General features: G+C 40.7%; 1 protein-coding gene across 3 annotated transcripts in view; it reads left to right on the plus strand.

Moving 5' to 3' along the window:
- The window catches only part of mettl16 (methyltransferase 16, N6-methyladenosine), a 33,517-nt gene extending 7,697 nt beyond the window's left edge, over positions 1-25,820 (plus strand). For all 3 annotated transcript variants that reach the window (XM_030151571.1, XM_030151570.1, XM_030151572.1), the window contains exons 3-10: positions 11,396-11,583; positions 13,293-13,433; positions 13,863-13,978; positions 14,153-14,295; positions 16,673-16,742; positions 18,060-18,149; positions 23,110-23,283; positions 24,919-25,820. In XM_030151571.1, the coding sequence (XP_030007431.1) occupies positions 11,396-11,583; positions 13,293-13,433; positions 13,863-13,978; positions 14,153-14,295; positions 16,673-16,742; positions 18,060-18,149; positions 23,110-23,283; positions 24,919-25,530 (1,534 nt within the window). In that variant the 3' untranslated portion in view covers positions 25,531-25,820. The remainder of the gene's footprint in view (positions 1-11,395; positions 11,584-13,292; positions 13,434-13,862; positions 13,979-14,152; positions 14,296-16,672; positions 16,743-18,059; positions 18,150-23,109; positions 23,284-24,918) is intronic.
- Positions 25,821-26,632: the final 812 nt, after the last annotated feature.

A 26,632-nucleotide genomic window follows, 5' to 3' on the forward strand; every position in this document is an offset into this window, starting at 1 on the left:
GTGCCTGAAATGGTGTAAATGATTGAATTAGTTCTGGTGATTGAATGAGGAAGTTAAATTAATTCAGAGCCAGCCTGTGTTTTATAGATTAACAATCTTAAATGTGTATTATTGAACAAAAGTATTGATTAGTTTGGTTTGAATTGGATTGAAACTCATTTAAGAGATTAGCACCAATATTGAAGGAGAAAATCAAATAACACACGTCTGAAACAGCGTTTTAGATTTCATATGAATAGATTAGTGGATTCTAGCATCTGGAATCCGCATTTGTTTATTTATTTATTGTTTTAATCTTTTCAGTCCACCCAAACAAAGCGCGCTGCCAGAGAATGTAAAACCTGACAGCTATTGTTGGACTCATATTTTAAGGCTGTGCTGTTCCTCTGTCAGAGCGGAGACTCTGTTCTTTGTTGGTGTTTTAGGAAACAGGTACCCAGTCTGCTCACTGAGGATATGACTTGTTATTGTCTGTGTTATGCAGATGAACGCAGACGTGGTGTCACTGCAGCGAGTCTCAGCATCTGTGTGAGGCTGTGAACATATTGGTGTGGGCTGATCTTTTGTGGTTGTGAGGTGGCCAGTCAATCATCGCACGGCAGACTGTGCATGCATGTGTGGGCTCGCCGCAGAACGCCGAGTCCCGTGTGTGACAGGTGTTAATTATCAATTGGTGCCGTCTGTCTATGTGTGGTTCCTCAACAGACAGACAGACAGATAGACAGATGACAAACAATGGGCGGTAATGTTGGGGCTGGACACTCGGAGCCCAAATAAGATTTAGACGATGGAATATGTGGAACATCTATACAATTGGATGTCACTTTTATTTTGGAACAATGCAAAAACACACAAAAACAAGCTGTTGTTTCATAGCAGTGAATGCACCATGAAATACGTCAACATGGATTTATAGCAGTGTTAAAGTGTACAGTCAAAAATCCAGAACAGGCAGTGGTGGAGAATCCCAGCTCCATAAAGTAAAAGTCCTGCCATATGTTGGTTCTACCTGTTCACTTAACACAGGCGATTCCATTAATTATCCAATCTACCTGGATGAGGAGTTGTACTCATCAAAATGGGCTGGTTTAGTGAATGGTTGGAACAAATACATGACAGGACTTTTACTTCATGGAGCTGGGATTCTCCACTAGAGCCCGACCGATATGGGATTTTTGGGGCCAATGCGGATACCGATATTGGGGACTAAAAAAGCCGATATCCATTTTATCGGCCGATATCCAATATTGGCCGATAACCAATATATTGGCAGATATATGCAATACGAACATTGCTCTACACAGGATATAATAATCTTATATTAGATAATTGTGAACAGGTGGATTAAGAGTTGTGAGATAAATCTTTGTTTATCTCACAAAGATAATTTACACAACTTTCAATTGCTGTATAATAGTCTTATATTAGACTAGTATGTGACCTGTGGGGAACCACGGGTTGTAGATGTGGTAGTTTTTATGCTGGGGAGAGCAGACTTTTGAAAAAGGTGTGAGTCCATATTTTATAAGTAGTGACATAAAAATTATTTGGTAAATCATTCTTCAAAATGTAAGCAACACCTACCTTTAATGAGTCCAACTACAAAGTAAACTATGCAATCACAAAAATAATTAGAGCAAAAAATATAACTTACCACAAAATTATGTTTTCCTTCATAAATTTTGATGTGTCTGCCTCACAGCACTACAACTTCCCATGTGGACTAAGGACTAAACTGAGCATGTGCAGAGTGAATTCCGTGATTCTGTGATATGTGCATGTGTGTGGGGTCTGAGCAGAAGTGAAACTGACAGGCTTTACTATTCCTCTAACTGTCTGGGAAGCACACACACACAGGAGCAGTGAGCGACAGAATCTCCGCAGCAAGAAAGTTAATAAATCGGTTACATATTGGCCGATGTTGATTAATCGGTGATAAGCTATAATCGGCTCGATTAATCTGCCGGCCGATTAATTGGTCGGGCTCTATTCTCCACCAATCAATCACTCATTCATTCATTCATCTTCTGAACCCGCTTTCTCCTCACTAGGGTCACGGGGGTGCTGGAGCCTATCCCAGCTACTTCTGGTTGAAGGCGGGGTTCACCCTGGACATGTCGCCAGTTTATCGCAGGGCTGACATATAGTGACAAACAATCAATGACTCTCATATTCACACCTATGGGTGATTTAAAGTAACCAATTAACCTATCAATGCATGTCTTTGGATGGTGGGAGGAACCCAGAGTACCCAGAGAGAACCCATGCAGACACAGGGAGAACCTGTAAACTCCACACAGAAAGGTCCCTGTCAATCAGTCAATCAAAGTTTATTGATATAGCACTTTCCAGCAACATAAAGAAGACCAAAGTGCTTTACATTTCCAAACATGATTAAATTATAAGATAGCAACAGTTTAATCAAATACTATAAAAATGCATAAAACAATAAGACACAACACACAGTGATTAAAAAAAAGACCACAGACTTAAAACCTAAGAGTGTCTCAGAGCTAAGGGTTCAAAGCCAGTCTAAACAGGTGTGTCTTTAACCTGGACTTCAACAGGGGCGGGTCAGTGAGGACTCGCAAGTCAGGAGGCAACGAGTTCCGCAGTTTTGGAGCGGCAACAGCAAATGAACGATCCCCCCAATAGTTTGTATCGGGACCTGGGGACATTCAGAACCATCTGAGTGGACAATCGGAGGGCTCTGCTGGGACAGTGAACTGATAAAATCTCAGATAAATACGGAGGAGCAAGACCATTTAAAGCTTTAAAAACAAACATTGAAATTTTAAAATCAGTGCAATGGCAGACTGGGAGCCAGTGGAGAGAAGAGAGGATCGGGGTGATGTGGTTGTATCTGGAGGAGTTGGTCAGGAATTGGGCAGCCCCAGCACTGAGAACAGGCCTCAGAACTGGTTCCAAATTGCCCGATCCATCATCATCCATCATATGCGTCCAAGCTCATTCGTTCCTTTTATCGATGCCAGCGGCCATTCCAGATACTGTTTGTAAGACATATGTATGCATATGATATTTTCCTGTTTCTCATTTGAGAAGCCTGTCCTTTATCCTATGTTGTGTTAACATTAGAGCCACACAGGTGGAAAATTGAACAAGAAGCAACAACTGAATCGATAATGAAGTGGACCAGTTAGCAGATGGAATTGAAAATGGCAGAAGTATCAATAAAACCTTGTTAATTGCCATCAAGTCATTGCAGCTAAGTCCCTTTCTCTGTCAGGGTGTTCACCATTATAGATGATATTATCAAAATATGTTTAAGTTTATATCAAACAAGGTCTTTTTTAACTGAAGGATCCAAAACGGTAAAATAAAAACATTTTCATACTGTTTTCTTTATATTCATATTATGCATAATGTATCAAGGCATTAATAAAAAATACACAAAAATACACGGCTCCCAGGAAAATGCAATAAAATAATAACAATAAATGCAAGTGAAAACAACCCCATAAGCAACATACAACAAGAAATAACACAAAAAGCACATTCACACACACACACATTCATAAATGTTTATGTTTTGATGCAGGATTTGCAGACTTTATTGTTTTAACAAGTGTTAGGATGCCAGGGCAAAAGTGTTTTCATGTTTAAATTATTGATGATTATTCAGTCTGAAGGTTTTGACATGTCTGATTCCTTTGCCGTGAACGTATGTCCAGGATATGTGTCTCCATTCATGTACGTCTCCGTTAAAGTCTGCAGGAATTTGGCTCGTCTTCCTGTCACCCTGCCATTCCATCAGTGTAGGGATTAGCCCGGTTTTTGTATTTCCACATGAATTCACGGACTGAGTTTTTAAGTATTTAAGCAGTGGGTTAAGGGGATGAGAGTAATCTTGGGGAGACACTCACTCAATCCTCAGGGGAGATACGTCCCCCTTCATTTAGACGCCGTCAGTGGAGAGCACTGATAGCAGAGCGCGAAAAGACTGGATGTGATTGGAATTTAAGGGAGAAACAGATAAACCCGTAAATAGTTTGAATGTTGGTTTGTTCCAGGCTCATTTTTTTGGGCAGAGAGAGATTCTCAGATCCGACAGATAGAGGGGATGGCTATTAAAAATGCAGCAGACTGGGTGACATTTAATTTGGTATTTTTATGAGCAGGGAGACGATCATCAGTGGAAGGATTTTCACTTTCAGAATTAATGTAATGTTCAATTTTCTCCCCAGTTTTTTTTTTTTCCAGAGATATATTATTAAACATTAGAGGAAGTGAATCGGAATAATTATGACCTCTGATGTCACACTTTAAATTAATGATCCTCCTAAACCTACAGTGATCGGCTGCAGCTCTTTGAAAGCCCCACAGACTTATTTTCACTGTATGATAGAAGAGATCACTGCTGTAGGTAGTCATTATAGTCACATTTTACACTTTATACGTCTGCAGTGAAGAAGTCATCATCAGCTGAGAGACATCTGTGTTATCCCTTTGACATCTTAGTAGGAACGGCAAACGCCACATAAATCATCTGACAACCAGTTAATTATGGATAGAACTTTTCTGCTGATGGGGTTCCCACTGAGTAGCACCGAGTACTTTGTTTGATTGCTGAATAGCAGGTGTAGTTTTTAATTCATATATGCAGAATACTAGATAGCAGTGTTTATAATCCATCTACAACCTTTGACTTAGCCTTTGTCACTAGATTTTGTGCACATGGTGGTAGTCTTCTATTAGAGAGTGACACGTGGATTTTCACTCCTGTCCCTCCTTGTTGTGGCATTTAAAAGAGTGATAATTTGCTTTTTTAAATGGAATTATGCATTTTAAAACATTTCCCTGTGCTCTACATAAACTGTAAATGCTCTGCTTGGGTCTGAATTCTTCATTAATTCAACTCCACAGGTCCATCTTCAACCCTATTTCTGAGTAATGACACCAGAAAGGTCATTTTGAGTGCTGGCCCTTTAAATGCACATGAGCCACTTCGCGCCCCACCCCCTCCAGGTTGTTGGCTGTGCTGCTCTGTCCCATTCAACCACTAGTGCTCATTAATACAACCAACAACTGAACATTTTAGGTAATCGGCTCGAAGTTTGGACATATTTGCAATATGGACTACAACTGCTGCTGCTGACAAACAATTATGAGAAATATTCATCGGTACATTCGTAAGTCTTGACCTTTATATGTGCAAATGTTGTGATGTAACTAGTTGTAGATGCAACAAATTAAGACAGAATTAAAACGGGTTGTAGAAATCCACCCGATTTTTGCCTAAATGAATATAAAGATAGCTTTGCAGCACCTGGAGGGTTCAAATTCAAACTTTTTGAACTTTTAGGGTCCAAATACCCAAATAAATGAACCAAAGACTAATAAAAGTGGGTTTAGCAAAATATGACCCTTTTAAAGGGTTAGGGTTAGCTATCTTTATATTCATTCTGGCAAAAATCGAGTGGATTTCTGCAAACAAATTTCAATTCCTGCTTAATTTGTTACATTTTATAACTAGTTCCATCACGACATTTGCACATATAAGGTCAAGACTTCCAACAAACATTTCTCCGAGTACGGCATAATTGTTTATCAGCAGCAGCCGTTGTAGTAAAAACTGAAAATAAGTCCAAACTTCGAGTAATGCTAACTGAAGTGTTTATAAAAAATAAACTGGCATCATTTCAGGTGTAATTGTGCGTTTCCTATTCAAACTCGGCATATTCATATATTCATATAGCTACTCAGCAAAGTTGCAAAATATATTCACAACCGGTTCAGCTTTATATTCAGAGTGAGTGTAAATTCGGGTTGTTCATTGCTGCTCCTGTGAGGATTGAAAATGTGTTTCCGTCGGTGCTTAAAAAACACCTGACATGAAGAAAGAAGTTGCTGCTAATCAGCACAAAATTTGTCTGAGTGCACTCGGAGTGAAGCAGATGTACCTTGAAGGTCACTTCTCTGTGGATGGTGGTCAAGTGTGTGAGTGTATATATGTGTGTCTTTGAGGGTATAAGTGTGTGTGTGTGTGTGTGTGGTTTCATGCTGATCATGTAGCGCGGAGGTGTTTGTCTCAGCAGTAAACTCCACTCTAATGATGTCGTCCCCCTCACCCATCTGAAGCTCAGCCAAGGACTTTCCTCCACTGAAGCGTTGAAGTCTGTCTTTTTAATCCTCTGGAGCCTCAGACTTCACCTTTATCTGTTCCTTCTCACCTCTTCCAGTCAGCTTTAAGGCCAGCGTTAAGATGTTTTACAGAGTTGTTTGGAGCTGAGTTGCGAGTTCTACTTCCTCTCTCCTCCTCAATCCCAGTGCATGTAGTCTCAGTCCAACTTTTTCCCCCTGTTTTTGTCCCACACTGTCTGCCATCGCCCAACACCATGATGTCAGGACGCTCAGTGCACCTACGTGGTACCACAGACGTAAAATAGCGGGCACTCTCACGCTCCGTCTGGCATCAGCCATTGCTCCAGCGTGGCCGGATTTGCGTGCTCTCCTCATCTGTTCAGTAGGTGGGGTTGCCATGGAGACGTGCATTCGCAGTACTGCTGATGGAAGTGATCGGTCTGCGCACACACAGACTCATTACAGGCTAAAAATAGAGGGCCGGCCTGAGCAGCCTCACTCTGAATATTGATCCTTATCTAATGATGCCTCTGAGGAGAAATGAAAGGGGGCCGAGTATCTGAGAGCTGGACGGATGAGAGGGGCAGGCGCGCTTTTATTTTGGAAAGTGTGAGCATAATGCTGATGTATCACTTCTCCCTCATTAGGCTGACTCCCCCCAGAAGCTCAGGCCATTTTTAAAGTGCAAATTCTTCACTGGTTTGTCTTCTGGTTAACATGTCGTACATCCCTGAAGGAGCCAGGTGTTAGTTTTCCTCCACGAGGTCACACTCCTTCAGCAGCTGATTAAACCGGACCATTAACCTAATATATGTTCATTAAGTGTCGAGACACTTTGTAAGATGGATGTCCGACTCTACAGGTAAATCACTTCTCATTTGTATCAGTCTCACACCTGGCTGCTGCAGCCTCATTTGTCTTTGCAGAAACTCCCAAATGAAGATGCAATTAATTAGTGACCAGAAACTCCTCAGCAGTCGCCAGCTTTGTTCATGTTTTACACCCATTCTTTCTTCTGAACAGATTAGATTTTTAGGTAGCTTTAATATCTCATATACATTTGCACCACAGCAGTTTAAGGGGTGGTTTGGAGCTTGTGGTAAACCTTGAACCAGTTCTTCATCAGCCAAAAAAAACAACAAAAAAAACAGCTCTTAGCCTTGAAAACCAGCTTTTTGCTGGTTTAGAACTGCTTCTGTCAGGGTCTGTGGATTACAGGGACCAACAAGATCAACAAAACCATCTTCAAATGAGTGGGCGCAGCATCTAGTCTGCCTAATCCATGGAATGAGAAAAAGCAAAGTTTCAGTATGGATGTAAAATCAACATAGTCTGGTGTTTGTGTTTGAGCCGCTAACATTTCTCTGAAAGCAAAGATGTATTTAGAGATGTAGTTTTATGGTGAGTCTCAAGCCCATGGAAAAGCAAAGCAAGTCTTCTTAGAAGGTTTCAAACAACTCTGAATTGACACCAAGCCAGAAGTAGCACGAGTGTCACTTTGGTGGAACAGGGATATACGTTATTTCAGAGCTAGATCATGTCAGCACATATACAGGGTGTCCCATAAGTCTCCATACATAGGAAAAATAAACGTTTCTTGACATAAACCATTTTTATTTATATAATATGCTCTATATGACTGCCATTTTGTCGGAAACACATTTCAATGTGTGTCTGCTGAAGAACTATAAAGAAGAAATATAAAGAAATACATGTTAGAACCATATATGTATGGAATGTATTATGTCTCCTATGTATGGAGACTTACGGGACACCCTGTATATATATGTGTATATGTATTTAGTTCCTCTAGGTTTTACAACATTACAGTGACCGTTCAACAGCACCGACAGCAGAAGACACAAAAGACAAACTGATACTGGACAATATTAAAGGTAGAGTAGGAGATGTTTTCCTGGAGTATTTTTTACTATATTGCTTAAAATCTCCTTCACACCCCTATTGCAACCAATTAATTAAATTCTCTGACACAAAAATAAAAAATTTTAGTCACCTGTGTAGCGGACTGGACTGAAAAAACACCATCCAATCATTGTAACCAGCAGGGTAATCGGGAGAATTGATGCTGCGCAGCGCTCGTGAACCTTCCGGGAACAAGCATTGCACCCTCCGGTATTCTGGAGGTGTGGCTTTGGGGGGAAGTCTGAAGAAAGGGGTGTGGACATTTGAATTTTGTATTTTGAAATTGTAATTTGCTTGAACCCTTTTTCCAGGATCTTCTACCCCACCTTTAATGCTAACAATGCATGACAAACGATGGATTATTTTTACTTATTCTTCATTTTCAGTTAGTGATACCTAAATAAAGACAAGGACAGTGACTCAGAAGTTACAGTCACTGATTCAGGTCATCATCTGTCAATTGTGCTACATGAACACATGACTGATTGGAAGTCCTGCACTGATTTATTTCATCAGCTGTGTTAATATTTCTAGTTAATTTGCTTGTTTTGCTTTCATTAGTGCCTGAATGTGCGGAGATAAATGAGTGAGTCAAATATGACACTATGACTTATAGTTAAGTGATACTCGCTGGAAAACATCTTCCCTGTTTATGTAGAAGATGCTAAAAGACAAAATGAAAGCAAATCTTATTATGTCATGTTTTATTCTTCAGCTGAATTTCCAGAAAGATGCCACATTTCTCAGCAGGTACCTTCTGAGAGTTTTCATCTTGGGAGATTGTGTCAGTAATTGTTTTTGTGTGTGTGTCTGTGTGTGTGTGTGTGTGTGTGTCTGTGTGTGTCAATTCTTGTCCGCAATGTGTAGCAGTAAAGTTTACATCTAAAAACCTGTCATAAATTTTCTCATAAACAAGTCCTACATGTTGTAATATCCTGAGATAAATGTACAGATCTGTTTGTTGTTTTATCATTCATCCTTAATTTTTGACTGACAAAAATGCTGAAGCAGAACAGGCTGCAGATATACTTGTATTTGTTGTATTGTGACTTTGAGAGTAAATGAACACTGAACAGCTCATTATAAGTAGCCGAAGAGTTTTTGGAAAGAAACAAAAATGATCCATCAACAGTGACAGTAAAAAAACAAAATCAAAGGTTGAACGCTGTATGAAGTCTTTGAAGCTCAGACTTGCATTTTATTAACTACGGGCTCAGTTATTTTCTCACTGGAAAATACTTGAACCAAAACTTCTGAGGTGCAAGACGCTCCCTTTTTGCAGCATGTGCCTGATTACATCTGCCGAGGTGCGAAAGCGTTCTGGGAAGCTTTAATTATACCTCCCTCGCCCACTTGTTTTGTCTGCCGCACTCGTGCCTGCTCGTGTGACAGCTGAAATCATTAAACACGTCGACGTGGAAAGACAGGAGAGACGAATGTGTGCGACTGGGAAAAGTGGGAGGTCTTCGAAATGTTGGAAATGCGAAGTTCATTGTCATTATCAGCGGACTGGGAACTGAAGGGGAGCTTATCCTTCTATTGTCCTTCTCGTATGTGTGTGTGATTAGAAGTAATGGGAGTGTATGCAGAGCGCTCCAGGGTTAATGAAGTTCTGTATTAAAAGCAGCCTGATGGTTTGGTCCCGAGCCATCTCACTGGAACAAGACATTCAGCAAAATTTGAAAATGAATTTACGTTAAAGGAATATTCAGGTTTCAATACAAACTGGCTCATAATTTCATCTGTGTGGCCGTATGTCCATTTACATAAACTATATTTCCCATATTACTGTTACACGTTACTGATCCTGCCTTTAGATGCTATGGGAATAATGGTAAATACCAGTTATGAACTCGAACATTGGACTTGAACGCCCCTTCACGTTGTATTTTCAAGTGGAGAAATGGGGAAAAACATTTTGGCACACAAGCTGCCGAGATGAAAATAACCTTTGAACTCTTCAACATAGTAGAGAACAATGAGGGGTTCATCGTGAATGATAAACAAGGCTTTTATTAATGTGCTGCTGTTAGCTGATGATTTTGCACATTCATAGTATACTCAGTTTGAAAAAAAAAAATGCTGTAGCAGATGAATAAACATGTCCAAAACGGTTTCAGCCATTTTTCAACAAAAACACTTGAACACAACTCACACATTATTTTGAATTCACAAATGGAAAGGATCATCTTGTCGATAGCATGTGAAGGCAGCATAAGACCAAACTCCTGTTTGGAAATAACCATTTAAACATCTATGAGTTTCCATCAAAATTCCTTTCAACATGGCCTATTGTGTTTTTGTTAGATTATTTGATATTTAATATGATTATATATTTATCCTTTTTTTCAACATCAAATTATTTCCTTATTTTATCTGTAAAGCAAACACTTCATGTATTTATCAGATTATTGCCTCACCTTTGCCATAAGAAAACTTGATGACTTAACATCAACTTTATGACTAATGTCATTTAATAATTATTTCTAAAGCGGTCACTTGTCTTTTTGCATTATCACAAGGTGTGGGAGTAGAACACACCCATCAGCATTAACTTTATATCTCCAAACCTGTCCACTGAAAACATCCATCACAGGTCAGAACAACATCCTTGTTCACCTTTGACCTTCTGTACTTAAGAGTTCAGGAGCTCCGTGAGTTTTCTGTTCCTGCGATAATACAGATTTTAGTTTTGTCTACAAATAAATTTGATCTGAATCTGCTCTTTGTGTCTGTCTGGTCTGTGTGTCTGTTGGGTCATTCTTTTCAATCTCTACAAGAAGTTAAAACAAATTCCTGTTCATAACACAGATTTTGATAAAAATGTGACGACTATTAAGATCATAGGATGTTGTGAAAACCTGAATGTCTAAATATGATTAGTCATGATCAATAGTATATAAATATACTGCATCATCGGGAATAAATACTTTCACTTAAAAAACCTTTCAAGGAAAATCAAATAATCCTTCTTTGAGCTCTGAAGCTCAAAGTTAACTAGATCTGGCACCTCTTAGATCTTTTAGAACTATATTAATACACACTATTAACATTTGTCTGCAGAAAGTTAAAAACTACAGATGCTGGTTTTTGAAAAACACAGGTTTTCTTTGTTCATGTTACAAGTCATTGTATTTGTTATTTTGATTTCAACATCATCTGTTTACAGTCCATGCTGTAAATGACCCTTAGCCCGTCCTGAATGTCCTCAGTAAAATTGTAGAATTTAGACCCCAGGAAGATTTTTTTATTTTTTAGACCTGAACTGATATACATGGAGTTGGTCTGAAATAACCCTTCTCCATCTCTTCTCATGTAAAACTGATTTAATGCAGCCCACACTCACTCAGCTCTATGTGTCCTCCTCTAGTGTGAATTTCAAAGAGCCGGAGGCAGTACGGGCTCTGACCTGCACCCTGCTGAAGGAGGACTTCGGTTTGACCATTGAGATCCCTCTGGAGCGCCTCATACCCACCGTCCCCCTGCGTCTCAACTACATCCACTGGGTGGAGGACCTCATCGACGGCCAGAAGCAACCACGCAGGGGCATAGACATCGGTAGGTAGATTCACCTCTGCAGTATTTGTGGAGAAGGTTAAACATGACCTATTAGTTCTACTTTTGGTGACGTATGTTGAGTTAAACAGCACTGGAGCCAGCTGCAGCCATGAAAGATTTCTGCAGATTATTACTTGTGTTAAATTCCTGTACTACTGAACAATAATTCTTCTTTCAGACCATCAGCCCACTTCTACTTTCTAAAGTAAATGCTAAAGTTTTCTGACAAGTAGCGTGAAAAGTCATGTTGGCTAAAGATTCCAGATGTGAAAAGAAATATCAACACAAGCTTTTTGTAAAATTGTTTGACATCTCCAACATGGAGGATATAGTCATTTACAAGAGGAAAAACACTGTCACCTTATTACAGCATCTCCTAGACCCATAATCATCATTTCAGTCTAAAATAAAAAAAAAACAACCTTTAATCATTTAAAACCATTTTTTCACATAATAAATATATACAGGGTTTGTACAGGTGCTTGAAATCCTTGAAAATACTTGAGTTTCAATGTTGTGTTTTCAAGGTCTGAAAAGTGCTTGAATTTTTGTTTAAGTGCTTGTAATTATAACTCTGTGATGTGATTTATTGATTTATTTTTAATATTAACTGCCAGGTTAGATAGCAGTTCAAAGCTACTCACATAGAGGTGATACATTCAGAAAAATAAAACTTTACATCAAAAAAGAAAATTAGGAAGTTCTCAGGTCGATTCCTGGTACATTTTTATCTTAATCTATGTCTCGGTGCAAGTGTGTCTGATGAAAGCCAAGTTGCTTCCCTTTTTTGGATTAAACTTTTGTTCTGTAATTTCTAAACTCTTTGCTATTATGAAACATAATTTTAGCTGTTTATAGCATAACACAATGTACATCATTGTGTTAAAAAGTGAAAAAAATAATCATGAGTATATGTATTCCTGTAGATGTGTAGATCACCAGTGATGAGGTGCTTGAAAATGACCCTTAAAAGTGCTTGAATTTGACCTTGAAAAATGTGTATGAAACCTGTATAGAAATATTTCAGCTCAGATATCTGAAAATGTTGTGTCTGATGTCAAGACTAATCTTCACAGTGGTTCGCTGTGCCTAGGACAATGAAATGGAAGAGATCCTTATTAGCAGTAGTTAAAGTCACCTCTGATCAGTTTGTGTGGTTTCCCAGTGACGGCGCCCAGTCCTCTGAATGTCAGTCGCTGCTTCCAGCCCCGTCACTCTTCTGGTCCCAGTATTCATCAGTCAAATCCCCATCCACATGTCACATCTCATTTGCTGCTTAGTCTTGGTGTGTGTTGTGATTACGCCTCCAGATGTGAGCGTGTGTTTCCTCTTTAGAGTCTGGGGTCACTGATTGTGACCCCCAAACTCTTCTGTAAGCAGATTGAAACTGTCTGCTCTCTGATGGATCACCACTGGGCACTTTGTTCACTAACGGAGACCACCTCTGTCTGAGCCTGCACTGACTGATGCAGCTCTGGTCCCCGTTAGATGGCAGTGATTTAATAATAACTGGAGAAACTGACAGTTATTGTTTATTACAACCACTAAGTTAAAAATAATGCATAAGTAACACACACATTTCATGCTCAGACACAAGCTTCTCTTCATACAATCATCCATCTAAACGCAGACTAATGACAGTCATCATTCACTCATACAGGACTCATGATGTTGAGCTCCAGCAGTGAGTTTGTCCTTTGTTTCTTTAGGCACCGGAGCGTCTTGTATCTACCCCTTATTGGGAGCCACAATGAACGGATGGTACTTCCTCGCCACAGAGGTGGATGACATCTGTTTCGACTATGCCACAAAAAACGTAGAGCAGAACAACATGTCGGACCTCATTAAAGGTAAACAGGGCCCTCTGGAGATCAGAAACATGGATTCCAGGTTGTTCCATCACTGCACAGTGTGTTAGACCAGATTAATAACATTTCATTTAAACACCCACCACGACACACCTACTTAATTGTTCTATTTTCCTGTAATTTAACTCTTTTCTTTCACTTTTATTCTCAGTTTTCACAGCCATATTTACCTTAAGATTTGGAATCACATGTTTTCTCATTGTGAATCAGGTCTGTACTCTTTCTGGGTTAATGTAGCGCACAACTGGACAAAAGCTTTCTCGTTAACTGTAATTAGTTTGGTTTAGGAGAGGATCCAGTCTGACTGATTCAGACATTTACGTTCTCAGCCTCTTGGGCTTTGTCTGGAGAATGTAAGACTGCGATATGTAAAAAAGGCTTCAGTTTTGTGAGTGTGCTTTTTTTTCCTAGTTGTCAAAGTCCCTCAGAAGACTTTACTAATGGACGCTTTGAAAGAGGAGACAGAAATTGTGTACGACTTCTGCATGTGCAACCCTCCGTTTTTTGCCAACCAGCTGGAAGCCAAGGTACCTGCTCTCATTATGGTGAACTGTAAAGGGTGTATTTCTTTGTGTGTTGATGTTTTGCTCATCCAGTCTTTAGAAAAGCCTGGACAAAAAACAGTATTTGTTTACACACTGGTTAATAGGCTTCTAATAGGATTTTGTCGTAATCTCTGTCTGTCTTGCTGCTCTCTTCAGGGGGTAAACTCCAGGAACTCACGACGACCCCCTCCCAGTTCCGTGAACACAGGTGGAGTGACGGAGATCATGGCGGAGGGCGGGGAGCTGGAGTTTGTCAAGAGGATCATCCATGACAGTCTGCAGCTCAAGAAGCGCTTACGGTGAGAGATAGAGCTTGACCTGCAGCTGCACCATGAAGCCAGATGTATTTTCCAATGCAGAACAGAAACCAGCGCCTTATTTCACATATTTAAATTGGCAGATGGATGCACAAGAGCGCTGCACTGTAGTGTTTTTTGGAGAGCTTTGGAGGGGTTTAAATGGCCGTTGAGAGCTCTAGTGATGGGGAGACTCCGCGAGGTAAAATGGACAGATTGGGCGTTGTACATTGATGGAGCTGTCACCCACAGTCGGTTTAATGATTTTGGCCCACTGTGCTGTATCCGGTGGCCCACAGAGACCAGCTGTGCATGGGTGGGGTATCTCCAGTGCCCGTCATGTTACCCTCCCCCCATTACCAGGGCTGTCACCGGGGCAGCAGAGTGAGACAGGGATTCAGGGAGCAGCAGGGTGGTGCTATTAAAACAGTTTAGACAGACCACACCTGCGCGGCCTAAAGGGAACCGAGTGTATGTGTGTTTTACGCAGCGGTGTGTTTGCATAATGCTTCACTGGAAATATGAGCAGCTGACGTTAACACCTGCCTGCTCTTGTGTCGGATCTGGAAGTCAGAACAACTCTTTCTGTCTCTCTTTTCATTTCCTCATAACACATTTGGGGTTCGAGCCAAACGGGCCGAAACCAGCTGTCACTCCCAAAAGCATGCTGGGACACCACAGCCACCATGTGTCCATGGCAACAGTGGCAGCTTCTCCCACTGGTCCTGTGAGACGCCCCATCACACCGCCCTGCTCCTACTTCCACTGTAGTGTAATTAGTGTCGGATGGGGGCGAGACACCACAGCTCCCAGTGCAACACTTATTTAAAAACCAGCGTTAGGGTAAAGAGACACTCCATACTTACCATGTCATTGAAAATTACAATCTCTAATAAGATTTGTAATCACACACCTGTACTTCAAAAACAAGTGAAAAAAGAAGTATGAATGTGACATAGATCTGAATGCAGCCGCACACTTTGGGGCGTCGGGTGTTTCCCCCCATTGTGTCACAAAGTGGAGAACATCTGTGAGTATTAGAGCTGTTCAATATTTCATTGTGTCAGATGAGGCGGACATGTTGCTCACCCCCCTCTCCCACCCCACCCCAACCCTCTGGGCACCCTCTGCACATGGGCATGCATCTGTAACCTGGTTAAATGTCAGTGCCCTTCATTACTACCAGTCATTAAACTGTTTGGGTGGATGTCATTGGGATGTACCCGAACAAACTCCCAGCAGCCTCCACTGAAGCTGTATTACGTTCTCAGAAAGACGAGACTCAGTTACAAGGATTCTCACTTGAAAGGCATGGACAGTGTACATAATAATGTACATTTGAAGGTGACTCAAACGTGAATGTCATTCATAACACTTAGCTCAAGTGAGATGTACCAGCTTTAAAATTGGAGGGCTGGAGATGGTACAAATACAAAACTCCTTCACTTAAGTAAAAGTAGAAATAATGCTGTGTAGAAATTGTCTTGAATTCATAGTTAGTATCAGAAAAATGTAAGAGTTTCAAAAGTAAAAGTAATTATTTAGAATGGCTCCCCTCTAGATTTTATATTATATTATCCTGTATTTCCAGAAATACACATAAGAGCCTTTTTTAGGTTATATTTTAGATACTTTATGTATAACTGGGTAAATGATAACTTTAATAATGCACCATACGACATAAATGTATTTTGTTTTAGGTAAAAAGAAACAAGTGTCAGATGAATGTTGTAGCGTTAAAACTACAATAAATCTTTCTGAAATGTAAAGAAGTGGAGATGTAAAAAGTAGCCTAAACCTAAAATCTATAAAAGTAGTGAGTTATGTACTAGAGAATCTTTAATGAGTGGATAAGATGAACCTTAAAGTGAAGTCTACAAACCCTCACTGTATGCAGAGCAGAGCTTTTCATTGTATTTATCGCATCTTATCTCAATAGTGTCGGTTTTATACCCAGACCGTTAACTACTACCTGATAACTAGCTCTAAGTAAACACTAATGAAACCTAAACAGATGTGAAATTGAAACATTTATTAAATTAGTCTAGCTTTCCTCCAGACTGATTCCCTGATGTCTTTACCTTCCTTCGTTTCCTTTGTCTCAACTCCTCTGCTTATTGATCACCACCCTCTCCTCTTTATTGCACAGCAGTGATTATCGATCAGCCTCCACCATGAGACAACTTCAAAACAGCTTTTCCTCCGCTCTGGACCGAACAGACATGGATGTTTTTTTCTGTCTCATGTTTTGCGTTCCCTTTGAGTTGCTCCCATAAGCCCACCTCGGTTCATTTGATCTCTGCTTGGTAGTTCACGCCCGAACTGTCAGCCCAAACACAGCGACACACAGCTGGTTAATATGGATTTTTTATTTCTGCAGGTGGTACAGCTGCATGTTGGGGAAGAAATGTAGCCTGGCACCTTTGAAAGAGGAGCTGAGGAAACAAGGGGTGAGTGGCCCGTCAGAAGAAAGGAAACACCCAAATCCCTCTATGTTCACTCCAGTCAAGGATCTCACTTTGATCTCACTTTGTTCATGCAGCAACATGCTCATATCTGCAGTTTGATGTCAAATCCAGCTTCTTTTTTGATGTGAGGAGGTGGTCACATGCTTTGAGAATCTTACACATCAGCCCTTTCTAATATGCCGGCCAAGCAGTGTCACAAACAAGCCATGAATGAGCTGATTTCCGTTAGCAGTGCATGACTGACTGAATCACACGCCAATGTGTAGCTAACATCCATTAGTGCCATTATTCTAACTAACAGTCCAATGTATGACCCCTGACTACTCCACACTGCTGGTCCTGTGCCACACAAATGCAAAAACAGGTTCAGATCCACGTCCCCTGCACCTGCCGCCCCTCACAGCTCCTCCAGAGGTTCCAGGATGCTGTCGTCGCTCATCAGTGTGAGTGCAGATTTGGCCAGCGTCCAGCGGAGAGGCTGTTACTTCATTTTATGTGTAAAAAGAAACCTGGCCTGGTTAATATGCTAATTCCGCTATCACACATTACCCCCGTGTCTTTTTTTAATTTAGTAAATGTGAGCATTGGTTACTAATAAAAACCTGTCTTGGATAGAGAGCTCTTTGACCTTTGACCTTTCTCTTAGTGGCCCCTGTCATCCCCTTTACCAAGGCAGTCCTTAGAGACCGTCAGAGTGCTACATATTGCTCTGTTAGCACTAGAGCTTTCACACTAAATGTGTGCTATTCTCACATGGCAGAGCTGTGTTTTTATTTTCTCACCCGTGATCAGAGAATTGGGGGCCAAACATGTCAGTGTGAATATAATCTGTCGGCAAAGCAACCTCTTTGTTTTCATACATGGACTCAAACGATGCTAAAGAACAAATCACTGAAATGTTGAAAATGATTTTTTTTTGTTCACCTGTTTTACAATTAGTCACATCCTCACATCTGTTGTTCTCAGGGAGCCAGCTGCTACAAGCCAGTGTAAAATTTCAAATCAAAAAAACGTATTCACTATAAATACTAAATAATTCAACCTGTTTGTTGATAATGATATTCCGGATTCTTTAGAAATATGGTCAGGGGGGATACACATAAATACTCATAAATATACTAAATAAAACCATGCATTTACGTCATTTCACTTATCAGATGCAAGCCTAGTTAGCGGCTGAACTTAGTTGGTCATTTATTAGCCATTATTGAACAATATTAACAATGTTATCACACATTTTCCCTGTATCATATAGGCCAACCATGCAGTTCATGAAATGTATTGTTCATTTCCATTCAGGTGCCTAAAGTCACCCACACTGAGTTCTGCCAAGGACGCACCATGCGATGGGCCCTGGCCTGGAGCTTCTATGATGACGTGATTGTTCCGGTTAGTCTGCACAGATTGAGTTCACCACTCTTGAAAACATCTACAGTACTAACACATAAACAGATCTGTCAGTATACAGCCTTTAGTCCATCATACTACACTGTTCCCTGGTGTAATCTGTTCTGTTAAGGGTGAACATAGTATCAGATGGAGGCCAAAACAACCACACCCAGAACCTTTAGAAGATGCGGTCCCAGATGGAATTGATTTGTATGTGTGTGTGTGTGTTGTGCAGTAGTCGAGTTTGTGTTCCATCCACAGAAATCTGCTCTAGTCCCAAACACTGGGCCATCTGCCTGGATTGTATTTCTTGCCCCCATCCGAGACACATTTCACCAATAAGTGGAAGTAATATGTGATTTGTAACAATACATTTGATTCACTTGAATTTCTGCCCATTTAAAAGAAACTAACCATTGAGAAAACACTTCTATCAGCTGATCTGAAACCAGCGGTGAAACAGTCCTCAGTTGGTCGTTTCAGTGTTTTGTCGACCGGCCACATGTTGATGTTTCTGAAACTCCAAAGCTGCCGCCGACGCCTCCTCAATAATGCACCGCCTCTGTCCTGCTCCATCCTCTCCCTCTTCAGTCCGTTTCCTCTTTTCGTCCAGCGTTACATGCACTCATCCCATTCTCTGGGGAGATGCTGATGTGATTTTAACATGCTGTAGCCAGGCAACAGTTGCCAGGGCAGGAGAGTGCATGTACACCGTGGTCTTATCTGGACAGTGAATGAGCTTGAAGTAACCCTAAAAAGGCATCATACAGAGCGATGATGCTGCAGGGATGACGGATGAACAGAGCGAGGTAAAGGATGGTCAGCAGGTGTGTGACTCTGCAGGAGGCGTCTTTGAGCTGCTCGTTCTGTTTTCTCTGACTCCGTCTTCTGTTTGGCTTTTTCAGCATAAAAGCAGTTGAGCAGAAACATTGGCCTACATTTTCTCCTCCCTCCTCCTCTGCTTTCACGCAGATCCACCACTGTTTACACTAGAGAGCTGCTCACCATCATTACCATCCAGACCCCTGCAGCACATGTGCTTGCAGTGTGTGTGATTGTGCGCACACATGGTTACATGCGTGTAATTCCTTGCATAGTTGACTACCTAATTCAGCCTTTATGTGTGTGCTCTTGTCTACTATGTATACGTATGCATGGGGGTTCTCATTAATGTTACATACAACCTATAACATATGTGACATGCAGTGCAGCTGTGACCTACTTAACCCTTATCACCAGGTCAAACCAAACCCCTGAAACCATTATTACCAACAGCACTATCCTAGTCTTTTTCTCCTTTATCTGGTTTGATTAAACTTTATTTAAGTGGACTGCTGACTCATGGCCCGTAGGGAGCAAAACATTGACTACTAGAGGTCGACTGATAAAGGGATTTGCTATGGCCTCATGTACTAACAATACACTTGAGCCAGAAAAAAGCAAATAGCTGATTTGCCAGTATCATCCTGCCTCACCCACAAAACTTTGATATTGAAAATATATCATGTGTCTGCAATTAACTGCTTTTGCTTTTATTAATAACAGGGTGACTTTTGATCTAAACAATCATACAACAAATCATATCCAATTTACAGCCCTAACAAAAGAAAAAAATGTAACTCACTACTGTCATGTAAATTTATTTTTCACTGTACTTTCATGTTATAGCCCAGATAACATACACTTTTCATGTTAGTGTGAAGTAGCACCGACGTAAAAAGAACTCCGCAGTCATTCACCACCCAGACGTCAATCACTAAGTGACGTTAAGTACTTTTCCAACAGTTCCAGGATTTTAACATGTTATGTTTAATTGTCTCAATTATGTCTTTTTCAACCTCAACAAATCAAATTATATATATATATATATATATATATATATATATATAAAGCCAAATCATAACAAAAGTTAACTCATGGTGCGGCATGTGTAGAGCAGGTCAAGACCAGACTATTAAGCCCATTCACAAACACCCGACAGACTCCTCCAGGAGCAAACACTTGGTGACAGTGGTGAGGAAAAACTTCCTTCGAACAAGCAGAAACCTTGAGCAGAGACCAACTCTTGGACTCCTTGACTAGTTGGGGTTAAAGAGAGAGGGTTAAAGAAAGAAAAAGAGAGAGAATGGGGTGAAGGAAGGAAATAGGGGAAGACAACTTCATCATTTCTATTGCTTCAGTGATCCAATGTTAATCGATCAGAGTATTTAAAGAAATCCAATTTTTCATCATTCTTAATTCAAGTGTGGAAAAAAAAAAAAAGCTTGTTTCTCGTGTTCCATTTTTAATCTGTAGCGACAAGCGAAAAAAATAGATACAGATAAAGAACCAGACAAAAGTGGAAGATGGCCACAGTTGACAGTGAGATTAGTGCAGCCAGAATTGGCTGCTTAACACTGTCAGACTCCATCTGAGCCGCCAGGCATGTTGTTGCTCATGTTGGCTGTTGACAGGAGGAGGGGGTTCAAGGAAGGTCCAGAGTTCAGGAGTCTATGCAGGATTTGGGGCTGAAAGAAAATGGGGGGTTGGGAAGTGATGGGCGATCAGAATGTGTTTTCCAGTTTGCCTCAAGGTGAAATATTTCCTCCATTGTGTCTTTGCGTGAATATGTGTGTACATGTACGCACAGAAGGTCAAAATGGATAATTGAATGATATTATTTGTGGAGAGAGCGGCTCTTGTTGGAGTCATAGGCTTTTACTGGGCCTGGTTTTAAAAATGAGGCCAAGTTTTTATTGTGAGGGGGGGTGTGTGTGTGTGTGTGTGTGTGTGTGTGTGTGTGTGTGTGTGTGTGTGTGTGTGTGCGTGCAGACATGTGGTTCATGAGAGCACACAGTGAGGTGAGAGTGGGAAAGTGGAATTAATAATGGAGTTAAAGTGCAGCAGAGTCTCCTTACAGAGCAGAGGGAGTGATGGAGCTGAGGGGTTTGAAAGGTAAAACTCCCTTTGTCTGTGAATACTAACATGGGCTGGTACATGTTGATTATGTTTGTTTGCAGATGTATTAGCGCAAGGAACTGTGTCAAGGATGCTCTGCACAGTCAGGTTTGCCTTGATAGATTCCTATTGATTGCCTTTCTTCGTACATTGAGCTGAAGGGCTTGCGGAGTGTGGAGAAAGAGGGCGAGACGTCTGAGAGAAACAATAAGAACTAAAAGAAGCTCTAACATGCAGCCGGGCGAGGCAGCGTCTATCGCCAACCCATTAATTAAACGTGTCCATCTCCTCTAAACATGTCTCCACAAGGACCATCGCCTTAACTAAAAATACTTGATAATTAAGGCTGAAAACCCCTACAAAGGGAGCGAACATCCTTTGTTAGTCAATGACAATAACCTAGACACACTCAATATTTTACTTAATCAACTTAATTTCACAGAAAGTATGTAGATGACATGTACTTTTTGTTAAAGACTAGAATGAGCATTACTCTTCATCAACGACAGTCAAGTGGACACATGATGTTGGATTTAAACAGATCAAATAAATAAAAGTGTGTGCATCATGTGTCAGGTCTTTGCAGCAGTGTGAAGGTCACAGTCTGCTCCTTCCCTCTGCTGTTTGTAGGTCAGTCGGCCATGCTGTCTGTGCCGTCACAGTACAGTGATGCTGCTGCTGCAGACCCCCGCTGCCTCCCCACTTTGTGCCAGCTCACACTCACTTCAGATGGTAGCTTGACATATTGGCTGCAGCAGATGAGCCGAGTTTACTGCAGAGAGCCTGTTGTATTTAGACCCGACTGGATAGATAATGACCTCTACCGCCATTACAGCAGGACATTAGAGCGGATTAGAAATAAGAGTCCCAACTAACTGCAGCTTCAGGTGGAGCTCATGTGGTGTGAGCTCCATCTAGTGGTCTGAAATCAACTTTGCTCCCTTTTGCTCTGTGCTGTGATGCCAGTTCAAATATCAGTGTGGATACATTTCTGTCATGTGCAGCTGGGGTTGAAACAGAGAGATTTTTTACACACTGTCTCACAAAATATCAAGGTTTCACGGTGTTGCAGTGTCATTATTATTATTATTATCGGCTAGAGGAGTGAAAAAAAAGAGGGATTTCAGTTTGAACGAACCCTTTTTTACAATTTTTTTTTTTTTTTTAATCGAATGTACACGGAAAAGTCTCCTTTTTAAAAATAAATTACATAAATAAAAAGCTATATTTTGGCTGTTTTAAAGGTGAAGCACACAGGTTTGATGAGTCCTGTCCATAAGCAGATGTGATGAGCCTTAATTTTAGTGCCATACAGTGTAATTACATGATAGACCACCTCAGTCTTGTGTGCAGTGCAAATAATTCTTTATCAAAGAAAACAGATGCAGCTCTTCTTGTAGACAAGTTTTAGAATAGTACTAATGATACAAGGCAAAACGATGAAAAGAAAAAATAATATCTCAAACGTCGAAGACTCAAATTGGATAAAAGCTTCAGGTCTGTACAGTATGAATATTGCTCTTCACTGCCCCCTGCTGGTCAGAAGGCAGAAGACTGTGGTCATTTTCAGCCTGTAACGTAGACGTCTGAAAATGCAGACCTCAACAAAACACTGCCTTTGGTCTGTGGTGTCTGTTTCCCAACCTGTTGTTGTTTTGACTCCAGTCATTGAACTAGAATACATACCAAAGATACAAGATAAGTGAGGGAGCAAAAATAACTACCAAAACATAAGGTTGGATAAGAACAATGACATAACAGACATAGTTTTGGGTTTGGAAACACTGCAACACCTAATCTGCTCACATTCTCAGTCTGAAAAGTTAATGATAAATCAAAGCTTTACAAAACCATATTTACTTTACTACAACAGGTATTTGAGGCATTGGTGACCTCAGTCCTCTGCTCCTGATGTGTCGGTCTCAGTTACTGCTGTTCAGTTAACTTTAATGTGTCCATATTGATCCATTGTACACACTTATATTGCATTCTATTCGATTCTGCTCTTCTTCTTGTGTCTCAGTCTCCCCCCAGTAAGAAACGTAAACTGGAGAAGTCACGCAAACCACTGTCGTTCACACTTCCAGAGGCGGGGCTAAAGGAGCTCCAGGCCAAGGCCACGGCTTTAGGCTGCACCAGCTGCAGCCCCATGGACGGCGTCACCACCCTGCTGGAGAAGACACTCACTGATCTGCGGGTAGGCTTCGATGATGCAACACCCCCAAGATGAACTAGTAGACAGTACTCATACACTCTGTGTCCTTTGACCTGTACTCAGCCTGTGTGATTTATGGTTTATTGGGATTGGACAGTGGTGAAGAATGTATTTAGATCTATTATTCAGGTAAAAATAACAATATAATACTGCATATACACCACTTTCATCAGCATGAAGTATGAAAAGTAAAAGTGGACACTGTGAAGTAAAATAGTCCCTGTCAGCATTACATTACTGTGTAATCAGTTAATTTACTATTCTGTTTTGTAATTTAATGTACAGCAATTCATCATTTTCTGTAAGATTGTGATATACGTAGTATCGTTGTCCAATGAGATCCATGTTTCTAAACAAAAACAAAACAAAAACAAACAAACAAAAAAACCACCTTCGGCATTATGACAGTGCATTTTCCATCTGATTTCAGAGGGTTTATAGAGTAGGGATGGAGAGATTTATCCATTTGAAAGAGTGGTCTGAGACAGATGTTTGCGATGCGACTGCACCGGTAGCTTCCATTTGTATTGGATACAACTGCCGGCTAAATGCGCAATGTATCTTGCTTAGCATGTTTGCATCAGTAAAACCTGTGGTTACATCAATTATTGCATAGTTTATCTCCTCTGCATCTGTGTTTTTGAGGCATCTTGAACACACCATCACTATCTTTTGGTGTTTTGTGATTAAAACATACGCGAGTCGGGTTGGCGCAGCAGCAGTTAGTAAACAGCAAACATGGAGGGAAGCAAGACGACAGGTGAAGAGGAGATATTCAACGTACCTTTTTTTATTAAGAGGCCAAAAGAAATTGTCTAAATAAATGTAAAAGAAGAGAATGAGATTAAAACAAATGTAATGAAAAACAGTTTTTCTTTATGATTTAGTGTTTTTTAGGAATAAAACTATCTTCTGTCTGTACCATATTGAATTGCATCTTCTTTTTAAGCTGGTTTGCTTTATAGAAAACAAGTATCAAATACATCCTTCACCGTGAAAGAGAGAGGACAAAATAATTGGGATATTTAGAAACCAGATGTGGGCTCGTACATTCTTTGTACTGTGTTGAATTGCATCATGAATCATATCGAATCGCATTGTATAAAGTCAAATCAATGAATCGCATCACATTATGAACAGGTGTGAATCATATATCAGCAGGGGGCTTCACTGTATCGTTAATGTATCCTATCACTGGCAGCGTATCAAGATGTGTATTGAATCGGCCTCAGTGGTGGGGATTCATATCCCTATTATAGAGTTTATTTACCTCCATCCTTCATTTTCTCACAAATCTTAAAATCTTTCATGGTATTCATTACACAGGAAAGGGGTGAAACATTCCAATCTGAGAAGGAGCTAAAGTTGAAAGTACAATATTTGCCTCTGAGATGTACTGAAGTAGAAGTGTAATGTTGCATAAAATAAAAATACTCGAGTAAAGTACATCCAGCCAGCACAGTCAAACTGAGGAATATTTAAATGTCATTAGACAGAAGAAAAAGCTGAATAAATGTGATGAAATTGAATCCGTATTGATTCATCAAACATAAAACCAGTAAAAGCTGAGGATCACACTGGCTCTAACCGCCTCATGGTATCTGTGTGGTTGTGCAGGTTCTACACAAACGTGTCCCATGCAGATCGCAGGAGCAGAGTCTGTTCATCACAGCTGTAGAGAACACGTGGATCCATGGACGACAGAAACGGCGTGAACAAAAGCGTCAGCTGCGAGAGCTGCCCAGAGCCCCGCCCACTGCAGTCACACCTGTCCCTGCTACCGCCCCACCCTCTCAAAACCAGACCCCCTCCCCACAGAACAGTGGCACTCACGATACCACAAAATCTGCGTGTGACCAGGAGCAAGACGGCCAGCAGCAGCCTGTGGAGATGAGCGACGAATCAAACACCAGTGGACAACGAAAAGAGGCAGGAGAGAGTGCAGCAGGTGAGGATGTGGTCATGGAGTGTGTCTGCACAGAAGCATCAGCTGCAGGACAGGAAACCAGTCCAAAGGAAGCGCCTTCTGCAGAAAACGAACTGCCCTCAAAGCAACCCCTGAGCCCCGCTGTAGTCGAACACTTCCTGTTTAAGTGTCTGCTCAATGTGATGCTCGAGGAGAAAGATGTGATGGTTGAGATGCACTGGGTCGAAGGTCAGAACAAAGACCTGATGAACCAACTGTGCACATACTTGAAAAACACACTTTTAAAGTGTGTTGCAAAATAGTAATGGTTTGGAAAAAGGACTTAAGATCTAGATTTGAAACGGCACTAAGTAAAACAATGCCATAAGTATTACCTTTAGTGACGAGTGCCTTTCTGTACAGGTGATCGATCCTTCATACAGCTTTTGAGAAGTTCAGTAAATGTTGAACTTACTGTGACTACTGGTGGTTCATACCAGTAGTATATCGATGTAATTCTGCTTATATATATTTTACCTAGGACTGTACCTTTTGAGGTAGTGCAAACTTTTGTATCTTGTGATCAGAGTTGCAATAAACACCCCTTTTTTTTTTTTAAACGTTTGCGTCATGGTACACTTTTTTTTCGTTGCAAGGTTTTACGTGCAGTACCTTCAAATGGCCACAAGAGGTCAGCGTATTCACCTCACCTTTGCTGTAATGGGGAGCTCATAGAAATATGTAGGCCTATTTGTGATAATAGATTTCGTAGTGGTTTGATTGTTGATTTATTGTTTGTTTAATGTTCCATAGTGGTTTGATTATTATAAATTATATCCACCTCTTACAACCAGTCAGAGGTGGTGCAGTTCAGGGTGTTCCTGGAGCCCCTCTGTCCTTCCTGTGCCTGGACAGCTTTAGTATTGTCGTCACTATTATTACTCTGTTTCAGCTGATATACTTCCTGCCTGTAGAGCAAAGTGAATAACAGGAAGAGAACCCTAAATATCCACACACACACTCATTGTTGGTGTGAAAAAAGCTTCCTCAGCACAGATCACAGGGTTTGTCTGTGTATTGCAAGGGACTGTATATAACAGTCATGTGAAACTTTGGGGGAAAACAAACTTTAGGTCAATGTGACCTGACGTTTACTCGTGTTGGTGTTTGCAAACTCTGTACTGTTGCATAAATGTATTGAGTACTTCATTTCTGTTAATGTTTGACCTTAAAGATCATTTAGGTTATATGACCTGTCATCCTTTGTGTTATGTAGTCATTCATCCAGTAAATAGGTTTACTGGCTACTCCAGTGTTTTTCAACCTTTTTTGGCTCGTGACCCCCATTTTAACTTCACAAATTTCTGGTGACCCTAGACATTCAAAACAGACATTTTTTTGCTAAAACTAATTTGTTTTTGATCA

Source organism: Sphaeramia orbicularis, chromosome 13, assembly GCF_902148855.1.
Source record: "Sphaeramia orbicularis chromosome 13, fSphaOr1.1, whole genome shotgun sequence".
Lineage (NCBI taxonomy): Eukaryota > Metazoa > Chordata > Actinopteri > Kurtiformes > Apogonidae > Sphaeramia > Sphaeramia orbicularis.